Here is an 18,202-nt window from a genome sequence, read left to right on the forward strand (position 1 = left end):
TCAATTCGTCAAAACTGCCTCTCGTGGTCATTGCACCGTCGAAACTACCATACGCTGCTTACCGCTCACGACATCGACAAGGCGATGGTCACATTCCCGCGCAATTTGCCCAAACGGCGACTGCTGCTCCAGCGTCAGAATTTTATTGATTCCGCCGACACTTTGATGAACTCGTGCTTCCGTTCCATTTGTTTGTTCACATAGGGAGATCGTGAATGGAGTTCGTTTTCTGTCGCCAACACCGTGGCGTGGGTCCCATTTCACTCGCACTTGGTTAATCAACCCGCTTACTCCAACCGCTCGTAATCTGGGCCGCAACTCGGCTCCGTGACTCGGGGTGTGGTTGCCTCATTATTTCACCCTGGCGGTGTGATCCCTGAGCACAGGACAATATGTGTCACTTAAATCGATTATAACTGTCGTTTGTTTTGGTTTTGGCCATTTGGGATTATCCATTGGAAAACATTTTTCAAAACAAAACAACAACAACAACAAAAAAACGTTCTCAAAACATTTCTAACCTCAGTTTCTTCTCGAGTCATAACTCCCTCCACAGCCAAGATTTGATACTGCTTGTGCTTCAAGCTTCCAGCAAATCTCCGCAGGGGTTGAACATTGAGGTCGAGGACACGTTGCAAAGTCCGACAATTCTGGGAAGGATCAAAGACGAGGAGGCAAAGGCCACCATTGCGCCATTCCTCCACGCCCACGATGGTCCGACTGTGGCCTAAAAAAGCAAAAACAAAGCAAGTCAGTAAATCCTGATCCATAAAGAAGTGTGTGTGTGTAAAAAGGAAGCCATTAATAGGGTTTTTGGGGAGTATGTATAGTCGAGGCTTGTGGAAGAGCTAGTACTAGTGCACTGAACGGGTTTAATGATGCAACAGGAGAAAAAGGACAGCACAGAGAGAGGAGGGAGGGGGACACCAACAGCAGAGATGAAAGCCAAGACATAGGCAGACTTGGACAAACAATGGGTATGGGCAGGAAAGGATGAATGGGGTGTACAAGATGGATCATATTCAAGCCCCCCTAACAAACGGACGCCAACGTTGTCAGACGGAATGAAAACCCGTCATTATTGTTACAAAAACAGCTAAAATTGATGAAAAAGCGGCTGAAAGTGAAACCAACACAGTAATTACGGTCGCAATAGCAGATATAATGGAAACCAACACGTTTATTCTACACACAAGAACGGTCGTCACGGACGCAAGAACGGACAATCCCGAAATAGAACGGTGGGGAATGGAAGCAACATCGGTTATTTCCGTCGCGAAACGGTGGAGACCGAAGCGAAAGCGATTCATTCCGGTTCCCATAACGTGGGAAACATGGCGGCTTGAAAAGTTCTTGAAGTTATGGAAAGTTAACTTTAACGTAGTCTGCCTTGAATATATCATGTCTGTTAATGAAAACCCGTTTGTGGTACGGGATATGAAACAAGCAACGATAAAGGCGCCCTCTTGACTTAATGTGGGGCTGACATTTCGTGTAATCCGTGCCCCCGTGCTGCAGCGATCAGTGACGATTGATCGTTTATATTTGCAAGAGGTAAAATTTGATAGTAATAATAAATTGCAAATTCCAATAAAGTAACAAAGTTAATATGAAGTAAAAACTGTAAAAAGATCCCATACACGATCCCCTGTGTTGAACTGGGCCTACACAACTAGTGATCCTTCATTCGGGGGCTCGAAATACAGGCAAACCAAACATGGTCATCGCAACAAAATTCGGTTTAATAAATTGTTAAAACTACATCAGGGACGACCCACTATATATTATCTATATTACATTCATGTTCGAGGCACAAGCACTAAAAATTTACATTCCGTAACAGGTCGTTCTACTGCATCCGCCATCTTGTTCGCACTACAGTAACCGGAATGAACCGCTTTTGTTTCGCTCCCGGACGTTTCACGACGGAAATAACTGATCATGCTTCCGTTCCCCACCGATCTATTTCGGGATTGTCCATTGTTGTGTCCGTGACGACCGTTCTTGCGTGTAGAATAAACGTGTTGGTTTCGGTTATATCTGCTATTGCGACCATAATTACTGTGTTGGTTTCAATTTCGGCCGCTTTTTCATCAATTTTAGCTGTTTTTGTAACAATAATAACGGGTTTTCATTCCGTCTGACAACGTTGGCGTCCGTTTGTTAGGGGGGGGCCTGATACGGAAGGAAACTCTCAGGAGGGAAAACTGGAAGGACGAGTGATTGGGTGGGGGTGGGCGTGTTTTAATGGGTGCACAAAAGATCATGGCTTTGGATCGGGGATGATCCGAGATGGTGGGAAACAGCTGTTTTGAAGATCTACAGGGGGGGAATGAGATTGAAGAGGATGTGGAAGTTAATGCCACATGTGGGGAAGAAGAGGAACGAATGAGTGATTACCTCCCTCCCCCCCCCTCCAGAATGACCACAATTAAATGAATGTATGGGGGTGTTTTTATTTTTGCCGGTGGTCTTGGGGTGTGGGGTGGGAGAGAGAGGGGGACCATGAAGTCTCTATGTAAATGTGTATCATGTAGCACCGCCTACAGGTGGGGAGGGTATTACAAGTCTCCACCATTGAGAGTGCAGTATTCCTGTGCCCACGTTTTCCAGTGCTGTGAGGTGTTTTGAATTTCAGCACTTGGTAAGTTTTTGCTTCTTGCACGTAACCCGGATTTTTTTTTTTTGCCTTTACAGAGCTGTCAGTTGCCTATACACCACCCAAATAAGGGTCTGTGTCAGAAGAACATGTTACATGCTTGGAACAAGATCGCCCGTAGGGTGGGTCTTCTGCTAATAATAATAATTTAAATAAAAAAAACAGAAAGAAAGAAAGAGAAAAACAAAAACAAAACTTCATAAACAAAGAAGCAAACGAGAATGGCACTCGGAAGAGCGCACACCTCCGCCAGGGCTGAATAGGTTATGCTTTGTATCCTACTGATAGGCCAGATCTGCATCCGCAACCAAAATTTAATCAGCTTGTTCTTGTCACCGACCCAACTCATCCACCAAGTTTTGTCCGAATCCGTCCACAACTTTTTGAGATATCATGATATATATCGTTTTTGGCTCCATCTCTCAATGGTGAAGAATCAATTAAAAAATAAAAAAAAAAATTCTACTATCTGGATCTGGATTCGGATTAGATCTTCACCAAACTCGAATCAATTTGTCCTTGTCACACACCCAACCTGTCCACCAAGCTTCGTCCGAATCTCTCCATAACTTTGAGATATCCTGCTCACAGACAGACACACAGACAGTGGTGAAAATATAATCTCTGTTCACCTTCAGTGGCGGAAGTCGTCAACAACTTCACAAACAATCAACGAATAAAACAGAAATTATGTTTTAAAAGTTATTGTTCAACTATTACCAAGAACCTGACTCATAAACAGGGATTTTTTGCCAAAGTGGGTACTGGTTAGGGTTAGGAGGGGGTCAAATAGGGAGGGGACATATATGGAGAGGAGCTACCAAAGGTGGAGTGGGGGGGGGGGGTTGTTCGCCAAAGAGAGTGGGGGAGGTAGCCAAATATGAAGGGAAGTGAGCCAAAGAGGAGGAGGTAGCTAAAGACAAAGAGTGAACCAAAGTGGGAGGGGGGCAAGAAGGGTGGTGAAAATCTCACGAACTTTGTTCAGTTGAACTTTATCCAATTTCGCCAAAAAGAGGAAATCCACAAATGTGTTGGAATCTGGTGAGGTGGAAACAACCATTTTGAAGTCATGTTTATGGTTGGGGTCACACACCTGGTGTTGCCTGGTGTTGGCGCAGTGGTTAGGGCAGCGGCTTAGGATCCAAAAGGTCCTGAGTTCAAGCCCCGTTGGGCCACTGAATTAATACACCAGGGGGTTCACTCAGCCTGTCATCCTTCCGAGGTCGGTGAAATGAGTACCAGTGTACTGGGCCGGTGTATACCCCGGTTAAAATAGGTGTACCATATCCCTGTGTCGCAAGAGGCGACTAGGGTTGTGTCAGGAAGGGCATCCGGCGTAAAACATGTGCCAAATCACAATGCGGATCATACAGATGATCCGCTGTGGCGACCCCTAACGGGAGCAGCCGAAAGAAGAAGAAGAAGAAGAAGAAGAAGAAGAAGAAGAAGAAGAAGAAGAAGAAGAAGAAGAAGAAGAAGAAGAAGAAGAAGAAGTTTATGGTTGGGGTCACCCTGGATACTAAAATGATATCATGCTCCTCATTATTACTATTTTCACTATTATTGTATTTTTCAGATTCTACCGTTGTGCATGATCCCGATCGAGCAATTACAACGCTCGTTAGCTCAGATTCAGGTCAATCAAGCATTTCCTCCTCCCTCCATGAAAGGTACTCGATGAGAGACAACACCATACCTTGGTGCTGGAGATAGAGAGGAGGCCTGCACGTTTGATTCAGCACTCGACCTGTTGGAGAAACGGTGCTGGAGCAGAAGTGGTTTAACACCCATTGCAATAGTCTGGGGTGAGTTCCTGCAGGTCCGGATGGCACATGAAAATCCACCACTCGACATCTATGGATAGACAGATGAACAATGTGGAAAAATCAACAACCATTGCTTTTAACTCCAAAATCACCACCACTTCAAGCACACATTTAATAATCACCACCATCATCAACAGTATCACCGGAAACTATCAGGGATGCCTCTTCACGGTGGTTGTACATCCCCCCCGCCCCCCCCCCCAATACAAGTCAGGGCCAAATCTTCCTCATTCTTTCCTGCTGCCTGGATTAGTTGGGGCAACGCGGTCATGGTCAGACTGCTGATCGGTCCCCATGGACCAGCTCCCTATCTCCCCCTCTCTGTCGTGGCTCTGACTTTGTGAAGGACGGGGTACACTATCCCAGACGTGAGGGACCTCTGGGTGCTCCTGAGAGGTTGATCAGCTGGCTCCGTGCCACGGCCTTGTTTGAGAGAACTGTCCGGGGCTAAACAACAAGACTACCACCACCACAAGTACCACTTTAAGCACACATTTAATAATCACCACCATTGTTAGCTATACTAGTAATAGGCATCCACAACCATCCCTGACTATGTTGTGGAACGTCGTGCTGGAGATAAAGGCCCTTATGCGAATGAGATGAAAAAGTTCAGGATTAATAGTCACGTCTGAGGCTCTGTTAACATGATATGCCTCAGCATCCGTACCTTTCGTCCCAGAAAATGCCCAGATGGTCCTTTACTGCTTTCAATTATTACTAATCCTTGCTGTTCCCCAAGGTCGCCCAAATGAGCCGAAATTCACGGCACACGCAAGGGAGGCAGATGGCTCAAACATTTTCCTCCCTTTTATGGGGGGTTATTTGTAATGAATGCAGGGGAAACAGGAATGGCACTCGGTGGAGTGCGTACCTCCACCACGTAATACCCGATCCACGAGAACATATCGTGCCCAGTACATTTTTGAAATATCATGCTCGACGGCACTAGGTCATTTTTGGCCCAATCTTTCAATGATGAAGAATCACTTTGAAAATTAAATGATTCTCATATCCAGATCCAGATTCGGATCTTCACCAAAATTGAATTCCTTCTTCCTCGTCACACACCCGACATGTCCCCCAAGTTTCATCTGAATCGGTCCACAACTTTTTTGAGATATCCTGTACAAAAACAGACAGAAAGGGGTGAAAACATAACCTCCTTCACCCTCGGTGGCGGAGGTTAAAAGTTGGACGAGACAAGCAGTTCTGAATGATCAGAAGATAAAAAAAAAGAGGGAAAAGGGGACACGCAAGCTTATTTGCAATGACGAGAAATAAAGAGCGAAACCTATCCCACTCTCGGCACCAAGGAACACACTTTTACAAACATTCGGTTTCGCAGGTGTGGATTTTCCTTCGTCTATGATGTGCAGGGTGGAAGGAGATGATGCAGCGCATTCTGGAAGCCAGGAGCGAAACGACGAAAGGCAGTGACGAAGTGAGTCCAAGGACGAAGTAAACCATTGACGAAGTAAACCAGCGATGATCAGCACCTTGAGACTTGCACCGTGAACCAGCCTCCGTGACCCTCTCTGTCCTTTCCTCCTGGTCTGCCATCCTCCTCTCTCCAGGCCCTTCTTCTTCACCCACTTCGTCTTCTCTGCACTCCAGGGGCTTTGATGGGCCCCGTTCTTTCCGCTCCCCCTTCATCCTTCTTCCCTCCCTGCACATGAAGTTTTTTTTTTTTCCTCTCATCAGTTCCACCCACTGAGCAGCCCCAAAAAAAAAAATCCATTGCCAATTCCAGCTCCGCAGCACACTGCACCTTTAAAACCATCCCCACAACCAAGTTGACTAAATAAATGTGTGCAATGGTAAAAGCTTCATGCAGTGTCACATGATGAATGGATGAAAAATGCGGCCGGAGTTCCAAAAAAAAAATCCGTTCTTTGTCGGCACGGTGTACAGGATGTTTCACGTATCAATAATTTACGGATTCCACCTCATTTCGCTTGACCTCAGCCAAACTAAAATGTCTGTCATTCTGTTAACATTACACTTTGCAAGGCACAAAATGTCTAATTTGCTTTTATGGCTGGAAATCGCCCGAATCGTGAACCATTACAATGGACCTTAACATTCTTCTCACGATATTGTTGCGGGCCGGGGGTCGGGTGAGAAGACCACAAGGTGGGGGAAGCCATCTCGGTTCCCACCACACTCCCCGGAATTGTAGGCCGTCGCACACGGATAATTCCGTGACACGGCGGGTCGCTTAACCGACCGTGGATGCCAATAACTCAACCGCGTGACCGAGGGTCCTCCCGTCTATGGGTTAATCGGGTTACCTAATTCACCCGATTAACCCATAGACATGTGGTTTAATTACCGGGGAACATGCCCTCGGTACGCCTTGTCCGAACCGGATCACTCTACCGGACAGGATCACTTTTCCGGATCGGATGCAGCCGAGCGACACTGCCAAGGACGTACCGGCTCAAAGGAATGGATCATTGGGAATAAAGTCCCGGCAAAACTAGGATTCGGACTATGCTGGATCAATGGAAGAAATCACAAAGACGAGCAGGGAACATTCCTAATAATTATTTATTTACAATGGGCAAGGAATGGTACATGGTTCGATAAATATTTATTGGGGTGTGTTGTGCAGAGATAGGAGGGAGGTGTGGTGCAGCAAATAAACAGGCAACTTACAAAGGGGACACAGAGCAGACTTAACGCGAAAATAATAACAATAATAATGATAACGATCTTCTGCAGTCTTACTTAAGCAGACAGGCACCAGGTACACACACACACACACACACACACACACACACACACACACACACACACACACACACACACACACACACACACACACACACACACACACACACACACACACACACGAAGAGGAAGTTTTGAACCAGTAAGGGAAAGGAGTTGAGGCAACGTTCTTGGTACCTTTGTGCTTGACACGCCACCAATATGTTTCGGGGGGGGGGGGGAGGGATGCTCTGTGGTGTGACCACCCGACAGTGGACACGTCGTCTGGCTTCAGCCACAAGTGTGGAGACCTTGTTCGTGAAGGAGGAGTTTGAGTGGAAAATGGGCGGAGTCCAGAGTGCAAGGATGGAGTGGCAGGCGGGTGGGGTTGTTGTGTGGGCGGAGATGAGGAGGCAGAGTCCAGACAGCAGGAGGTGGGTCGTGGCAGTGTCGACGAGGGCGAGGCGAGAGCAGGAGAGAGACGGATGAAGAGAAAGGCGGAGGGACTGCTCCGACATTTATGGGACTTGCAGCGTGGGGGGAGGGGCCAACCCGAATCGAAACGTCATCACCTGAATCGGGCGCTCCGATTGGCCTCGACCCCTCACGTGGCCTGCCAACTTTGGCCGGAAACCGCCTCACTTAGTTTCCGGCAAGGCCATCCTGGACAGCGGCAATATTCCTCTCCGACCCCACGACACGACATGAATCGCCCACACAGAAATTGGCATGCGAATCGTCCTGCATAACCCCCGGGCCGTGACCTGGCAACCGGCCGAGGGTCCTGCATGCCCGCTCGGGCGTCCGACCAGCGCCGATCAATGCGCGCCCACGCGGCTCGCACTGCACATTCCCCGGCTCGATCGCAGCTTTGCTGGCCGTAGAGACGAGAAGACGTTCACCATCTGTGGAGAATCTGCTGCTGCCAGCGAGGGTTGAAGGTACATCGTTACGGATAAATTCATGCATGTTTCACGAGCGGTGTACGTGTCTGCCTTCGAGCACATTCCGTACAGCGCGTGGGGTTCGGCCATTACACACGTGGCCAGCGCTCACGTTCGCACGACTCCGCGACCGTGTGCGCGGGGCGAACACCAATACGTGTTGGATATTGAGGTTGAAAAGGAACAAGCCGCTTCTACTCTGCACACTCGTATCCCACCCAACATGGTGTGGTCGTCGTCTTTATCGGCCTCCGTACGCGTTCCGCGCGGTGTGCTGGCTGTGTTTCCCGTGTTGTGAAAAACACCATTCGTGCAGCTTCTTAAGAGGTATTCATTCGCACGTCTTTTTAATGCAACCGGCAATCTTCCCCAGATCATCGGAAGCTCGAGTCGATAATCCCGCACAGCGAAGCGCACTCGTAATCCCCCACTCCTGCACTCCTGCACTGCGGTTCTGGGAACCGCAACAATATTAGTATCCTCTCAACATTCACATTATTATCTTAAGATTTGACATCACCATTGTTCTCTTCATTTTATTGATTGCATCAAATTTAAATGATTAATTATTGGTCTTCTCAAAACAAAATTTTAACCAAAATTCCGAGCAGATAAAAAGTGTCATTACGAGCACAGGGAAAGGGGGGGGGGTGGAGGGAGTGGGAATCGCATCCTCTCCGGACTCTCCCAGACCCCTCTCCACCCAGGGGCGGTGACGGCACACGGCACTGCTTACCTGACACCTTGTGCGCAAAGGAGCGCGTAAATCTCCGTCGATCCAATCCAGGCCCGAGTATTGCGCAGTCGCCCCCCGAGGCTCGATGCCCCCATCGGGTCAAACCCCTTCGTCCAGGCCTCCTCCACGAGCTCCTGCAACCGCGGCAAGCTTGGTACTTGCAGTCCTCCTGAGTCACAGCAATGGGACGTAAGGAGATACGCGGTTTAAGATCCATGAGCACCCAACTGCCATAGTCACTGCGATACCTTAACAGGTATCGCTGGACTACAACAGAGGAAAAGAGCAATAAAAGAAGTATCAGGGGCTGATTACCCTCGCCGGAGGAGTGGGTATTGCACCTGGGTCCGTTTATTTGGCTCTTTGTTTGTCCGCACAGAACATGAGTACTTGTATTCATTACATTAGACCCTTTAGAATCCTAAGACCCTTCAGACCATTTCAGACCCCTAAAACCCTCAGTCCCCATAGAATCCTGACACTCTTTAAGACCCCAAAGAAACTTTCAAACACTAAGACCCTTTAAGACCCTTCACAACCCCAACACCCTTTAAGACCCCAAAGATTCTTTTGACCCCGAAGACCCCGTCAAACCCTAAGACCCTTGAAACCCCAAAGACCTTTTAGACCCATAATACTGTCCAAGACCCCCCCTCCAAAGACCCTCCAGATCCCCTTAAGCCCTTTGGAATCTGAAGACCCTTTGACTCCTTTCTACCCTTTAGACATTCACACCTTTCAGACCCCTTTGACGTTTACAACTTTTCAGAATTTTGACCTTTACACATTTACTCCGAGACCATTTTGACCTTTCGTTTGCAACCAACAACCTTTCCTTTCGTACATCCTTCCATTTATTTGCCACACAAAATACACCACACAAAACAAGTCCTGGTGAGGGTCTGCGATCTCCGATTGCTCTTTCTCGTTGGATGATGGATCCTTCCTGTTTCGCCGCCTGCCTGTGTTCTACCACGTGGCATTGGCAGGAAATACCTGTGAAATTGCCGGTACCTTCACGTGATAAAAGATGAACACAATGTCACGCATCAAGGCTGCATGTTTCGCCTGTTTGTGCGTGCGACGGGAGTCTGGGAGTAGACGCCTTCCTCGATGTTTAGGGAATGGCATTTCCCATACTGAGCCCTCCCACAGAGTTGGAGCGTGTAGTCACACACAAAGCAAATTTATTTATTAGAAACAGAAACAAGTTACACGAGTTACACTGCCGTGAACGCTGTACCAATTCGGTGAGCATGCTGGAGGCACGTTTATCGCTTTAAGTACACTTTGTATACCCAGGGGTCGCTTTCAACGAAGAAAGACGAAGGAAACTTTGTTCTTTAAAATACAGGACTCTTTCGGACTCCATCGAACATTTTCTCAAAAGAAATGTCTGACCTGCAATCTCACATGTTGTACACAGTGTGCAAAAGCTCTTTTTTTTTTGGCCACACGACAGGAGGTCAAATGACGTCGCTTAGTGGATCGACAAAAAAAAAAAAAAAAAAAAAAAAAAAAAACATACCTTGAAAACCCAGGAAGTCAAACTGCTGGAGTCTCGCAAGGCACGACAGTAACATCTGCAGGTTACGGTATCCACAGCCCCAGCCGACATCTCCGGGACCGGCACGATAATGGGAAGTCTCTGCCGCGATCCATGAGGCACGCACGCCTGTGGGATGGCGGTCTGGCTCACACGCGTGCTTTATGGCCGCCATGAGTCCTGAGGAAACGACAATAGGTATGGTTCGATGAGAAGCGCCATGACGCACAAAATACACTCGGTTGAACCGTTTCAATTTACGTTTTCATTGGCATGCCAATAACTTGCAAACACACCGTGATGTTACATCAACACCCGAAAATCATCTCGGAGATCACACTCCCAATAATTACCTCCACCACCGAAGGTTGACGGAGGTTATTTCTTCATCCCTGTTTATCTGTTCGTTTGTCCATCCGTCAGTGAGCACGACATCTCAAAATGAGTTGTGGACTGACTTGGACAAAATTTGGTGGATTCTAATTGGTATTCATTGGATACAATCGAAGATTCTGACACGAGTGGCCACCTTGGACGGAGTTTTTGGTGGCCATTGGCACCCAGGCCACTGCTTATTTCGAACCCTGACCCCGTTTTCGCTTCGTGCGTGCGGGGATAACAAGTCGTTGCACACAACACCTCGAGTTCCTCGATACTGTTACGTTTGAGGGGGGGGTATGCATTCAAAGGGTAATTAGGATGTTTAATTAGGTATGCCATGCTGTTCGAGTATACCAGGATCTCGATGTAATAAGTAGTAATTCAGTGGTGATAAGTTGTCTCGTAAATGTTCATTTCTTCAAGGGGGAAATGATAAATGTCACGTAATTAGATAGGGACACGGGATAGGGTAAGTGTGTCTGCGTAAACCCCTTTTGGTATTCTCTGAAGACTGGCCGTGACGTCACAGGACAGAGCAGCGGATGGCTCCGCCCCGTGATCACGATTGGCAGAAGGCGACGGCAGTGGGCCAATAAACGGCTCGATTGGAGGTGACGAGGGCAGAAGGATAAAAAGGTTCTGTTCGGCGTCGAAAAGGAAGAAGAAGAAGATTACAACCAGAACGCTCGTGTTTTTTTGGTGTGGGACCTGTGGCGGCAGAGAGCGTCCTGGTTGCTGTGCTGAGTCAATCGTGCTCTTGATCGTGTCTGGGAGCCTTGCCGAGCCTCGTGCCTCACCTCGGTTGGCTCTGGGGTTCTGCTGACTCGGAGTGCGGGGTCGGGCGGCGGGTGGACCTGCCTCCCTCTCCTGCTCGCGGCTTGGAGCGGGAGCTGGTTCCCTGGCGGCTGTGGGCGGACTTGGGCCAGGACCAGGAGGTCGACAGCACCGCGGTTTCTCCTGCCCCCCTGACGAGAGCAGGGCCGGCTCGCCCGGCGCCGATCCAGGGACAGTTGCGTCCACACCACGGTCCAGCCTGACCACCAGAGATAGCTACGTTGTGTGTGTGTGTGTGTGTGTGTGTGTGTGTGTGTGTGTGTGTGTGTGTGTGTGTGTGTGTGTGTGTGTGTGTGTGTGTGTGTGTGTGTGTGTGTGCGCTTGGCGCCTTAGAGGGATTGAGAACTGTATATTCATTGGAATTGTCTGTGTTTTTCCCCACGCCCGATCCCACACCATCCCGTCGAATCTCCCCGGATCCCTCTTCTTGCCGAGTCTTGTTATTTCGAGTAATAATAAAAAACAAATAAACATCATCAACTCAGTGAAAAGTGACTCGTGCCACCTTCCTCGTCCCGTTTGCGGTCGAGCGATTAGAACCGCCGTCTTTGGGTTATATAAAAATAAATCGCCTCCATCGTTTCGGCTCATTCTACGTTGGCGGGACTGTTCAAGTCCCGTGGACGTCACAATACTCATCCAACACACATTCAGTTAGCCAAGAGGGAACATGACATGAAATTTCATAACAATAACAATAAAAAATAAGTCTCATAATGTTACAGCAACAAACCGTTTTTGGCTTCAGTAAAGAATCAAACACATGGGAAAACAAGCGATCAATTTCAAATGAAACGTTTCCAAGAGCAAAACATTCTAATGGGCGCGCACGTGCAGGTCAACAGTAGGGCCCACCGTCCGTGCGCGTAGCTCCATCGTCGATTCCTTCGGCGAGGCTCTCCAGCAAGTGAGATCGGTGACTGTGGAACTCCGAGGGAGTCATGGTCCCCCTGGCGACCTCCTGTTCCATCTGCATCACCTCTTGACGGACAAAACCACCCGATCCATCGAGGCCATATTGGCGCTGCCCAAACCGTGAACAGACAGACAGTCACGAAACACCCTCCACAAATCCAAACGCTACTCAGTTGAACACCCGTGCACGGTTCCCGAACCATTTTCCACACACAAAGCCTCCAAAATCTTTAGTCGATGCAACTCCATTTATCTTGTGATTCTTTTCTTTGAACCCTCACCCCATGTTGATAAACAAGGGCAGGGGCGGGGGTCTGCGAGCGGAAAATTTGATTGGTCGAGACGACGTAAAATGCTGGCATATTGCGTCCAAGTCCTGCTAAACGGAAGATTTTTTTCTTTTTTTTGAAAGTACGAAAAACGCGATTTGCGTTCTCCGGTGTTCCAATGAAACAACCACTCGAGCCCCTTTGCACTTCGCGCGTGCGCGGGGTAACAAGCAATTTGGTACAGGTCAGGTCAACGATGGTGCAACATCATCGCCCAACCGTTTCCTGAAAAGATCCCAGAATGGGGAAATGATTGAATTGGAATGAAAAACAAAGGTAAACGTGAAGAGGTGAGCGTCCGGCGTATGAAGGTTTACGTTTCGTGGATCTTGGATCAGCACCACACGAGCATACAGACGACCATCTTCCACAAGTCCCGAGAAACTGCCACCGCCATCACAGAATTGAAAAAGTATGGAATTTTAAAACGGTTCCCAGCAAATTGGAACGTTTAACGGTTCGTGAAGATCAAACAACCCAATAGTCAGAGAGTAAAGAACACTTGATATTGTGGAACAAAGGTAACTTTCGGCAAACAAGAGTGGTTACAAACATGGAATGATCAGTCGACGAGCTTGGGATAATACGCACACCTGGAGACGAACAAAATCTTCCTCCTCTCGGATTTCAGCCTCACGGCGATTCTGAATCTCCTCCGCATGTAAAGCTTCGGCTAACAACCGATCTGAATGTGACGGCACCTCTGCAACGAACACAAGTGTGTGTAAATAGCAATCACGTGACTGGAAAGTGAAAATGCGTACATCGGATAAAATACTCGGAAATTCACACAAATCGAGGAAAGGTGAACTCTGAGGTTACCTGTTTGAGGTACAGGACATATAATTAGGGTTTGCATTCCCTCAGTCATACACAATCCATTGTGGGTAAATGGATAGAACATATCGTCAGGTTATTGGGCTACGGGATGCAGTCACGTGACCACGTTTGGGTCACGATGCAACCGCCTACATGGCACAGTCACATATGACCAGGCTGAGGGTCACGACTCGACCACCCTGGGAGTGCAGTCGCATGACCACGTTTGGGTCACGATGCAACCGCCTACAGGGCACAGTCACATATGACCAGGCTGAGGGTCACGACTCGACCACCCTTGGAGTGCAGTCGCATGACCACGTTTGGGTCACGATGCGACCACCCACAGGGCACAGTCACATATCGTTACGAATCTGGAAGCCATTTGCACACAAACAGACAGCAGTCCCTAAGCTTAGTTATTTCAATAAGTTGGTGTATAGTTAGATTCCTCCCGATGTCGAAAGGGAATCACATGTGTGCGCTGCGAAGTTTCTTTCTCGTTAGGTTTTTGCAATACCCAACGCCAACCGCACCATCGACGCCATTGCCCACGTGCGCTCGACCACGGACGTGGACGGAGGTTTCCTCACCTCAGAACACCGACTCCGCCCAGGAAAGGAGGGGGGTTCCCCCCTGTCCAATCACGGATGGCCAGCACATCACCCCACGAAACCTTGTCCAATCAGGGCAAAGATTACCTGAGCTCCGACTCCACCCCAGAAAGGCAGGGTTTTCCCCCTGTCCAATCAGAGGAGGATAGATATCACCCCACGAAACCCTGTCCAAACAGGGCAAAGATTACCTCAGAGGACCCATCACCCCACCCAGCCCGGGGGAGAGATAACAATCGCCAGGCTTCCCTTAGTGTTCGCTGGAGTTGGGTTGGAATTGTCGGAGAAGGAAGGGCAAGAGCCATTGCTCTTGGTGTGCGTCGTTGGTGGTCGTCGTTGCCGTATCTCAAGCTGGTCCTCTGACTATTCCACAGCCGTCGACTTCAATCTCTCATTTTGTCGAGCAATAACCCGGAGTCCGAGCCGGGAATCTCCGCTGGCCCTCTGTGAGGAGCGACCCTGGCCCCCGCCTGGACCCCGCGACACCGCGTCTGGGCTCGCCGACGATCCCGAGTTTCACACCTGCAGTCGCCGACCAAACCGCACGAGGCGGCCAGGTACCGACCAATCTCTGACCTCCAGCCTGTCTATCCCCTTGGCTCCGAGGGTCGAAATAAAGACAATCCGGGTCCATTTTTTTTGGTGTGTGTGTGTCTGTGGTGGTGCCGTCCTATAAGTAGAAATTGTATCCGTGTTGATTGCTCATTGTACATTTTCCTGCATATTCGTGATAACTCTGCTCTGCGTCTCCCTCCCTATTGTAAATAAACCCCCGTTAAATGTACCAGCTCGTTGCCTGTCGTTTCTATCATTGACCCAGCACGGTGCGGGCTTGAAAAACAGTGAGGCCATTTGTGCCGTAAATTGTCATTTGGACCGGCGCGGCTTTGGCAATTTCCACTCGGTTACGCCGGACCCGAGTCGGTAACAGCGACTCGGTTCGGACAGAGCCGGCCGAGGGTGTGGTTTCCCCGGTAGCTAGACCGCGTGGTTATTTAGGTATGTTGGAGATCTAGACAATTAACCCAACGCCACGCGGTCGAAATATTGGCGTCCACGGTCCACCAAGGGACCCGTGACCTTCGGAGCTATCCAAAGGTTACGACCTTCAATTCCGGTGTTCGGTGGGAGACGGCCCGACTGCTCCATCTAGCGGTCGTCCTCACCACCGAACCCGGCACCACAACAATATGATCAGGCTGAGGGGTCACGACTCGACCACCCTCGGGGCACAGTCACGTGACTACACCCTACCCATGAGGGTCACGTCACGTGACTACACCCTACCCATGAGGGTCACGTCACGTGACTACACCCAACCCATGAGGGTCACGTCACGTGACTACACCCTACCCATGAGGGTCACGTCACGTGACTACACCCTACCCATGAGGGTCACGTCACGTGACTACACCCTACCCATGAGGGTCACGTCACGTGACTACACCCTACCCATGAGGGTCACGTCACGTGACTACACCCTACCCATGAGGGTCACGTCACGTGACTACACCCTACCCATGAGGGTCACGTCACGTGACTACACCCTACCCATGAGGGTCACGTCACGTGACTACACCCTACCCATGAGGGTCACGTCACGTGACTACACCCTACCCATGAGGGTCACGTCACGTGACTACACCCTACCCATGAGGGTCACGTCACGTGACTACACCCTACCCATGAGGGTCACGTCACGTGACTACACCCTACCCATGAGGGTCACGTCACGTGACTACACCCTACCCATGAGGGTCACGTCACGTGACTACACCCTACCCATGAGGGTCACGTCACGTGACTACACCCTACCCATGAGGGTCACGTCACGTGACTACACCCTACCCATGAGGGTCACGTCACGTGACTACACCCTACCCATGAGGGTCACGTCACGTGACTACACCCTACCCATGAGGGTCACGTCACGTGACTACACCCTACCCATGAGGGTCACGTCACGTGACTACACCCTACCCATGAGGTTGGGATCCGTAGTTCATGTACAGTGTACAGTGTACAGTGCTGCGTGGTTTTGTACATTGTCCACCGACCTCGTTGTCCTACATGTAATAAATGTACAAGTTCTTCCAAATTATTTGAGTTTAGAAACTACATCAACACTCAACTATCCCAAGCCAAGTAACCAATACTCAAATCAATTTAACTTCACCGCACAACTAACATCTGAATCCCTCACATTGGGGATCATCATGAAATCGGTTATTTGCATGAGCCTACGGAACAAAAAGGTCATCACCGTTCCGACCTAACCATGGCAGTGAGCGGGGCCGTTCTCCAGGTCCAGGTGCAGCTGCACATGTTGTTGCAGGATATCCCAATCCGAGAAGGAAAGGCCGCACAGCGGACACAACCGGCAGGAGTCATTCATCGCTCCGGACAAGTTCGCCTGCACTTCCGGTCGACGCGGCGACGTCTGAGTTTCATGAGCCTTCGTCCGAATATATCAATTAAAATAATACCTTCAGTAGTATACACATGATTTGTTTACTTACGCAGTATTCAAAACGGAGGACAGAAGGGAATAACGACCAACGCGACCAATTTTGAAATCTAACGCTCATTATTCCGCCATGGCCGTCAAGCATTGTTTAAAAAACGAACGTGTGATTGCATTCAATGTGAAGGTGCAGGTCAAGTGTTGAGTGTGTCATTATCAAATGGTCGGAGTTAACGTGCCATTTGTAACTTCATTAAGATTGTTCGTCAGTTTCCGAACCGATATACAAGTAGGTGTGTTGTGTGTGTGTGTGTGTGTGTGTGTGTGTGTGTGTGTGTGTGTGTGTGTGTGTGTGTGTGTGTGTGTGTGTGTGTGTGTGTGTGTGTGTGTGTGTGTGTGTGTGTGTGTGTGTGTGTGTGTGTGTGTGTGTGTGTGTATTGTGGTGGAGAGCGAGTAGATCATGTGAGATGAGAAGACGTGGTGAAGGTGAGCACGATTTATAATATTACTTCTTGATGACGTTTACAATCAGTGCGATAATAATTATCGGAGTTCGCTGTGTTTACAGGTCAAAGGTGACGTCATGATCACGTGACGGTTATCGTTGATTTTACATCCGGGTGACGAACACACCGGCCCCGCCATTTTGAAGGATAGAGGTTGAGACGACGAATTGAATTTCATTCCTTCTCGTCAAGACTGCCCTCCTTCTGTGATCGTCTCCTCACCGTGACCACGGCAACCATGGGTGCGTTCTGGGACTCGATCACCATTTTCCTTTGGCGGGATCATTGATCCTTGGGCCTAGTCCGTTTGATACGAGCGTTAGGCCCTCCGTGCGTTAGACGAGCAACGGCCCGGCGTTATTGGGGAGATTTCTCCCAGTTGGTCAAGTGTCATCTTTTGGGAGATGTTCGGAATTTACTTGGAGCTGTGATATACTAGATCGGTGTTGAAATGAGAGGGGAATTGTGGGTTGTGGTGGTTGGGGGGGGGGCGGTTGGAGGATAGGTTGAGGGTTTGGGGGGGCGGTTGGAGGAGGTTGAGTGGCTGGGTTGGAGGAGGTTGAGGGGCTGTGTTGGAGGAGGTTGAGGGGCTGTGTTGGGGGAGATTGAGAAGGTGGGTTGGGGGGTTGAGGGGCTGGGTTGGAGGAGGTGGAGGGGCTGGGGGATTGAGTGGCTGGGTTAGAGGAGCTTGAGAAGGTGGGTTGAGGCGCTGGGTTGGAAGAGGTTGGGGGTGGGGGGTTGAGTGGTTGGTTTGGGGGGCTTGAGTGACTAGGTTGAGGGGCTGGGTTGGAGGAGGTGGAGGGGCTGGGGGGATTGAGTGGCTGGGTTAGAGGAGCTTGAGAAGGTGGGTTGAGGCGCTGGGTTGGAAGAGGTTGAGGGGCTGAGTTGGGGGGGGGGGTTGAGTGGTTGGGTTG

General features: G+C 49.4%; 2 protein-coding genes across 5 annotated transcripts in view; one reads left to right on the forward strand and one right to left on the reverse strand.

The window, feature by feature from the left end:
- Positions 1–16,773, reverse strand: part of ZUP1 (zinc finger containing ubiquitin peptidase 1) — a 23,919-nt gene extending 7,146 nt beyond the window's left edge. Inside the window, exons 1-7 of one of the 3 annotated variants that reach the window (XM_085857001.1) lie at positions 16,596–16,768; positions 13,479–13,588; positions 12,497–12,665; positions 10,409–10,606; positions 8,881–9,049; positions 4,356–4,513; positions 522–727 (exon numbers count right to left, since the gene is read on the reverse strand). In XM_085857001.1, the coding sequence (XP_085713127.1) occupies positions 522–727; positions 4,356–4,513; positions 8,881–9,049; positions 10,409–10,606; positions 12,497–12,665; positions 13,479–13,588; positions 16,596–16,713 (1,128 nt within the window). In that variant the 5' untranslated portion in view covers positions 16,714–16,768. The other 2 variants (XM_085857003.1, XM_085857002.1) reach the window with 2 other exon arrangements.
- A 430-nt stretch (positions 16,774–17,203) lies between these two features.
- LOC147011327 (importin subunit alpha-7-like) overlaps positions 17,204–18,202 on the forward strand; it is a 56,081-nt gene continuing 55,082 nt past the window's right edge. The window contains exons 1-2 of one of the 2 annotated variants that reach the window (XM_085856999.1): positions 17,204–17,268; positions 17,351–17,530. In XM_085856999.1, the coding sequence (XP_085713125.1) occupies positions 17,527–17,530 (4 nt within the window). In that variant the 5' untranslated portion in view covers positions 17,204–17,268; positions 17,351–17,526. Of the gene's footprint in view, positions 17,269–17,339; positions 17,531–18,202 lie in introns of those variants that run through there. The other variant, XM_085857000.1, reaches the window with a different exon arrangement.

Source organism: Eptatretus burgeri, chromosome 15 (genome assembly GCF_056783735.1).
Source record: "Eptatretus burgeri isolate ZD-2024b chromosome 15, Ebu_testis_v1, whole genome shotgun sequence".
NCBI classification, from domain to species: Eukaryota; Metazoa; Chordata; class Myxini; order Myxiniformes; family Myxinidae; genus Eptatretus; species Eptatretus burgeri.